This window comes from Parasteatoda tepidariorum, chromosome 2 (genome assembly GCF_043381705.1).
Source record: "Parasteatoda tepidariorum isolate YZ-2023 chromosome 2, CAS_Ptep_4.0, whole genome shotgun sequence".
In the NCBI taxonomy this organism is placed as follows: Eukaryota; Metazoa; Arthropoda; class Arachnida; order Araneae; family Theridiidae; genus Parasteatoda; species Parasteatoda tepidariorum.
Genome location: NC_092205.1, coordinates 25,945,471 through 25,953,137, shown reverse-complemented (window position 1 = coordinate 25,953,137; position 7,667 = coordinate 25,945,471). Strand labels below are relative to the sequence as shown.

Sequence of the window (7,667 nt, the reverse complement as noted above, 5' to 3'; positions counted from 1 at the left end):
TATATATATAATACACAATTGTGTTTGTATTACTTTTAAATATGGATGTTATATATTCAGCTAAAAGTGATTTTAATGCTCAGTTAAGCCCACATGAAGCTAGTCATTTAGATGTACATCAAAGTTTATGTTTGGTAAACCAAATAAAAATATAAAATTTTTATAGTATATGGAATTATATGACGTTGTTTTCCCCATCTACTAATTCTAATATTTATAACCAAACTATACTTACCTATACATTGGCCGAAGTCGTTTTGTAAATAATTTTCTGGACATCTACAGACTTTTTTGTTATTTATGAAAGTGCATGATCTAGCATTGAATCCACAATAACACCCTGTTGAATAAGAGTTTTCATTTTTACTATGTCTTAAACCTATTTAATTCAATACAATATAACAAAAATTTAATAGTGAATTGTTAGTGAACGATAATTGTTAGTGAAGTATGGGAATATAAAAAGATATTCCCGCAAACATATTTCAATTTATTCAGTGTTACACACTATAAAAATTTGGTACTTAAGTATCTGCAAAATCATATTGAATGTAACTGTAGAAATTTTTGATGTAATTTTTTACGTTTTCCCAAAGAATCGAATTAATTTTGTTGCTTTAATAGCAATTTGTAAAGTGAAATTCGTCTATATTGAACTTGTTAATAACACTAAATTGTTTTATCTGAATAAAAACTCTTAGATACTTTCTGAACACTTGCTTAGAAATTATTAGTGATCCGAAGCTGAATTCATAAAAAAAATACCGTAGGTAGCTTTTCCTTCATAGATCTAACGTGTACGCTTCCATCAAAACTCAAAACATGAGTATTCCTGAATGTCTCGCAATTCATATAGTTTCGCAATGTATAGCTCTCAATGTATCGCAATTTGTATAGTTCTGCCATATATAAATTTGACTGCATCGTAATTCGTATAGTTTCGTAATATGCAGTTCTGAATGTATCGCAATTCGTATAGTTTCGCAATGCATAGTTTTGATTATCCTTTAAAGTAAAGTTTCGCAATGTATAATTCTGAATGTATCGCAATTTGTATGAACTATAACGATTTTGTCGTTAGACTGACGGGTGAAATTCTTGCATGAATTTTTTTTAACCTAAACTTAAAATTCCATACATGAATATAAAAGCCTGAACTTGAGAAATATTTTATGTAATTTTGTTGAAGCAAATTTTATTTAAAAGAATAAAAATTTCAAAATTTAAATACTGTTTTTATATGCAGGTAGTTTCTCCAATGATTTTGTTAACTTATTCTTACCAGTTTTCATCATGCAACATACATAAGTAATAAAAACTTCTCATAAAATTAAAGGTCGATATGATTTACATAATTTTATAAATAACATTGTAAATAGGTAGAATGGATTAAGAATATTAGAAAGCAAAGAGTCATTACGTTCACATTTGCCATTGTTTTCTTCGTAATCAGTTCTGCAGTCGCAAATTTTCACTCCATATGAGTTATAGTAGCATGATCTTGATCCAAATCCACAGTCACATTCTAGAACAAAAATATATCCACATAAATTACTTAGATTTTTCACGAAGTTGAAACGTATAGAGTAAATATAGTTTGATTTTCGAAGGAAATGATTTTTTTTTAAAAATATATACCGAATTAAATAATCTTCTGTAGAATCTTCGAAGTTAAATACCGAAAATAAAACAATCCCAACATAACTTTTGATCTGATAAAAGGGTTTTCGCTTACCAAGTTGTAATCTCCATGGAACTAATTTTAGAAAAATGGGAGCGTAATTAGTCGTAAGTATAGAGGATTATGTTACTATATTAAATTGAGATGGCTTAATGAGTGAAATGCGATTATCTCTAATTGCATAGTTTATTGTGACTACGTACACTGTGGTCCATTCTTGAAAAAAAAGTTCAGTAGAACTTTTTTTTCAAGTTTTCATCTGAAGAATGTAAAATAATTCAATACTTATTCACCGTTTGTTTGTAAAACTACTTTTATTGACATCTGTATTAAAAAGTGATTCATTTTGATTACTGTATGCAAAATGCAATGCATTATTTACGCAAACTATACGTGCTATTATAAGAATTATTTAAATATAGATATTACATACGAAAATCAACTGTGGGAAATAATTGATTGTCGATGGAGCATTGCGTCCTGAAATTCGAACAAACTAAACAAGCAAGTACTCCCAAAATGTGGAACGGTAAAAAGAGGGGTTTCTTTGATTTATGGAAAATTTTGGGCAAAATACATTGTGCATGCTAAAGAAGGAAATAAAAAATGCTTCTTTGTTTCCTTTACTTGAATAAAAGATTATCTTCGTATGCGTTTATTTATTTTGTGCATTTCTTGAAAATAAAATAATGGAATCATCGAAATTAATGAATGTTAATGTACAGTAAAAAAAAATGTACGGTAAAAAGATAATAATACATGACTCCTTAATGTAATTAAATATGTGACTTAAAATTGTATTTCTCAAGAGCGAACTAACTGATTTTATTCAAACTTGTATTTTGTCATATAATTCTTTAAATTAATGTAAAATCTGTACACTTTTCATTTCTAAGTGTTTTTTTGATAATATTGTCAGACTATGAATTTCAATGAACAAGGTTCGAGTAAGAGTCAGAGATCACGAGTTCGAAAAACCTCTAAAAGAGGGAGTTCGAACATTTAAAAATAATTTAAAGACAGAATTTGCATAGTATTAATTTTGTGTTATGCAGCTTTATGCAGCTGTTATTTTGTATATATATAACAAATCAAGATTGGATTTTTTTTTTTTTTTTTTTTTGATTTTCATGACTGTATGTATTGAATTCGTTACCACATGTTATGGAGAGGATATGTTTTCTATTATTATGTTTAAGTTTAGTTATGATTTTTCTTGCTTAATTAAAGTTCTGATTAGTTCAAAGATGACTTTTTCATTATACTTGCTAAGCATTTTCCACAGCGCAACTAAACTCTGCCAGCAATTATTAAATAAATTAATAAATAAAATTACTTTTTTACATTGAATTATCGTTGAATAAATGAGTTTTATGTTAGCGTTAAATTTTTTTTTCAGAATAAAATGCTCACAAGGTATGGCGAAATACGCAAAAAGTAAAACTAAGGTGAAAGGGCTTAAACGTTCGACCGCGGCTTTCCTTACTATATTTCCTTACTATAATTTTCCGCGGCTTTCCTTACTATAATTTTCTTTTTACAGTATGCAAATTACAATAATTCCACAGTATATATTGCTATAAAAATAACAGTATATCACATTTATTGTTCTGTAAAATTTAATAGAAAAAATTGAATTTACGGTTAAAAGTACCGTCACCCTAAATGCCGGTACTTTTTGCCTTAAATTGATACGAAATTTTTTAAACTGAAACTGCGAGTATGTAAGACCTATAATATAGAATAAAAACAAAAATGAAAAGAAATAAATGAAAAAAAACTAAAGAAAAAAAACTAAAGAAAAAAAAACTAAAGAAAAAAAAACTAAAGAAAAAAAAACTAAAGAAAAAAAAAAACCGTAATTTGATCCCCAATGTTCTGTGAACCGAAATACAATTTCAAAACTTGTTTTTTCTGTTTCACAAATTACAGGATTAATTAGTTACAAAGATTGTTGACAGATGACGCTGAAGAATGAAAACAATTATGAAACAATTGTGTCAGAATTTTTGCAATGGCAAGCGCGCAAATTGCAATAGACTGCGTTCTGACAATTCAGCCATAAAGTTTACCTTGGCAAGAAGTTTACATACGTCCGAGCAAAATATCAGTTACAATACTCTAAGAAGCAGAAAACGCATTGTTTTTATAGTTTTTTTGTAATCAGTTGCACTCCCTTTGAAATTAAACTTAGAACTAGGTGAGATTGAAAATTCCACTTTCCTAAGCATAAAGCAGAATTTCTATTCCGTTTAATTTCAATAGTCTTTTTTTTTTTTTTTTTTTTTTTTTTTTTTTTTAATTTCTAATCCTTTTCTAGATTCCCGATATTTTAATTCAAAATTTATACACACTTGTGAAAATATTTGCCACTTTTCTAAATGGCAGCAAATTTAATTTTGCAGTTGCAGAAACGATGTTGTGTGTTAAAAATGGTTGAACGAACAAAATATTTAACTTCATCCGTAAGTTAAAGTCTGTACAAATGTTTCAGTAAAATACATGATGCAATATCCTGAAGATTTAATATTTACCTCTTAACATACATTGTTTTGAAATACTAAAATAAAAAAATTTTCTGTTTTATTGTCGAGTGTAAAATGTTTTACTCACAAGAATAACTAAAGAAACGTTTAGAAACAATTAGCAAGCAACTAACAAATTGCACACTAAAACTAAAAAGGCAAGTTTAATAAAATTAATGCTGGCCAAATTAGTACAAAATTAACTGACATTTATACAGAAATTTTAGTTTCTACTAGATTCAGAACTTAGACTTAGTGGTTGGGCAGCTCTGACGAGCAGGACACATCGACCAGAGGTCTATTGTACCCAAACCCTAAAATCATGATTAGCATGAAAGCCCTATGGCTGAAATAAAATTCAGCAAGCACCTCACAGGAACATCTTGCAGTTCCCAGGCATTGACAATATGCTGTCCTAAATGCTCAAATCTTTGAGCAGAATAGACCTCACAATCACAGAGTATGTGTCGTGATGTCTCTTCTTCTAGATGACATCCCCGACAAAGAGAATTTGATTCTATTTCCATAATGTTTAGGTGTCTTCTGAGGATACAGTGACCAGTAAGAAGACCAATGATCTTCCTTATACTGTTTCTGTTAAGCTTTAAGAGCTCCTTATGACGTACACTAGGACAGTCTCGATTCAGCTCCTTAGCTTGTCTCTGACCGTCAGCAGCGCGCCACTGCTCATGGGCGATCTTGCCGTAGAGCTTGAATATGGTTGCCCTAAATGAGGAGGGAGAAATTCCCAGCGCAGGTTCAGGGCCCCAGAAAATTGCATTAGAGCCAGCCCGTGCTGCTTCGTCAGCTAGCTCATTTCCACCGATACCCATATGTCCTGGTACCCAATGCAGGGATACCTTGTTATGAGTGGACAGGTCACAGAGGACCGAGAAGCATTCCCACACTAACAAAGAGGTGAATTTACACCTTGACAGTGATAGGAGAGCAGCCTGACTGTCAGAACAGATGCGGATAGTCGTATTTTGATATCCTTTGTCTATGCATAACTTGCAGCACAAGATAATGGCATAGACCTCAGCCTGAAAAACGGTGGCATAATTTCCCAGGGGAAAGTGAAGTTTGGTACCATCATTGGAGCAGTAAATTCCTGCTCCTGATTTGGCACCAATCTTTGACCCATCAGTGTACCATATCAGGCATTTGCCTTTAAGCCACCGAGGAGAATTGAACCATTCATCTCTAGTAGGAAAATGGATCTTGAAGGGCTTGTGAAAAGCATATCTTAGTGACATATAATCACTAGGCATAATAAAAGAGGATAAATCCTTCACTTGTGAAACAAGATGTCCCCATGACAAGTGTTTGGAATTCTCTTTCCATAGGCCAAGGTACATAAGACGCTTTACGCCTGTCTGAGCTTCAACTTCAATGCGTAAGTTCAATGGAAGAAGCCCAAGTAAGCTCTCTAGAGCAGCTGTAGGAGTGGTCCTGAGACAGCCTGACAGGGCTACACAGACCATTCTTTGTAGTCTGTTAAGATTAGACCTTGCAGAGCTCAATCTAGTCCTTGACCACCAGACGATTGCGCCATAAGTGATGATAGGACTAATAATCATTGAGTATATCCAGTAGACTATTTTGGGGGACAGTCCCCATGTTCTACCAATAGCATTTCTACAAGACCAGAAAATTTTTCTGGCCCTGTTGGTGCAGTATTCAAGTTGAAGACCCCAATTTAGTTTGGAGTCAAAATAAACCCCGAGAAACTTGACTTTCTCCGTGAGTTCCAATTTATGGTCCAGGTAGTATACATTACCTAGATCAAGTTGCCTTTTCCGTGTAAAGGCTACATAACTTATCTTGAATGGATTGACAGATAAGCCTGATTTAAAACACCACCTAGCTACTTCTAGGAGTGCATTATTCATGATATCAGAGACAGTTTTTCCATGTTTGCCTCTGACAACAATAACACCGTCATCAGCGTACCCGATACAGGGAATGCCAAGAGCAGTTAACCGAACTAACAGGGAGTCCATTACCATACACCATAGGATAGGGGACAAAACCCCTTGGATCGTCGGCACTGAACGATCTTGGAAGAGAACTACCATTTTTTCTATACGCATCTTGCTCCTGTCTCAACTTCCTCTCAGCCGTCAGATCTGGATGGAGTCTATCTAAGACGGTCCTTAGCTTCCTCCCCATCAACAGTTCCGCAGGACTAGCACCTGTTGTGGTGGTGGGAGTACAATGTTGTTGAAGAAGGAACTTGGCAAGCCTCTTCCTCCAATTTCCCTTCACAATGNCAAATTTTTTGTTCCGTAAAATTTAATAGAAAAAATTGAATTTAAGGTTAAAAGTACCGTCACCCTAAATGCCGGTACTTTTTACCTTAAATTGATGCGAAATTTTTTAAACTGAAACTGCAAATATGTAAGACCTATAATATAGTATAAAAACAAAAATGAAAAGAAATAAATGAAAACAATTAAAGAAAAAAACCCCGTAATTTGATCCAAATTCCCAATGTTCTGTGAACCGAAATACAATTCCAATACTTGTTTCTTTCTGTTTCTCAAACTACAAGATTAATTAGTTACAAAGATTGTTGACAGATGACGCTGAAGAATAAAAACAATAATGAAACAATTGTGTCAGAATTTTTGCAACGGCAACGTCGTGTAATTAATATAAAGTTTACAGACGACTGAGCAATATTTCAGTTGCAATACTCTAAGAAGCAGTAAGCGCATTGTTTTTTTATAGTTTTTCGTAATCAGTTGCGCTCCCTCTGAAAAACTTAGAAATTAAACTTGGAACTAGGTGAGATTGAAAAGTCTAGTTTCCTAAGCATAAAGCAGAATTTCTATTCCGTTTAATTTTAATTTTTTTCTTTTTTTAAAATTTCTAATCCTTTTCTAGATTCCCGATATTTTAATTTAAAATTTATACACACTTGTGAAAATATTTGCCACTTTTCTAAATGGTAGAAAATTTAATTTTGCGAGTGCAGAAACGATGTTGTGTGTAAAAAACAGTTGAAAGAACAAATTATTTAACTTCATTCGTAAGTTAAAGTCTGTACAAATTTTTCAGTAAAATACATGATGCAATATCCTGAAGATTTAATATTTACCTCTTAACATACATTGTTTTGAAATACTAAAATAAAAAAATTTTCTGTTTTATTGTCGAGTGTAAAATGTTTTACTCACAAGAATAACTAAAGAAACGTTTAGAAACAATTAACAAGCAACTAACAAATTGCACACTAAAACTAAAAAGGCAAGTTTAACAAAATTAATGCTGACCAAATTAGTACAAAATTAGCTGACATTTATACAGAAATTTTAGTTTCTACTAGATTCAGAACTTAAAATACTAAAACCTGTTTGATTGTGTTAGGAACGTTAGAAACATTTCCAATTTTATCAGGCAACCAAATGATTTCCGATGTTTTCTGTTCTGCTTTCCTCAATAACTATAAAATAATG

General features: G+C 31.9%; 1 protein-coding gene across 2 annotated transcripts in view; it reads right to left on the bottom strand.

The window, feature by feature from the left end:
• The window catches only part of LOC107453958 (rh5-interacting protein), a 41,384-nt gene that overhangs the window by 33,218 nt on the left and 499 nt on the right, over nt 1-7,667 (bottom strand). The window contains exons 2-3 of one of the 2 annotated variants that reach the window (XM_043053956.2): nt 1,421-1,525; nt 236-340 (exon numbers count right to left, since the gene is read on the bottom strand). The exons of the other annotated variant lie outside the window; for it this stretch is intronic. Coding sequence (XP_042909890.1) covers nt 236-340; nt 1,421-1,525 — 210 coding nt within the window. The remainder of the gene's footprint in view (nt 1-235; nt 341-1,420; nt 1,526-7,667) is intronic. 2 annotated transcript variants of the gene reach the window in all.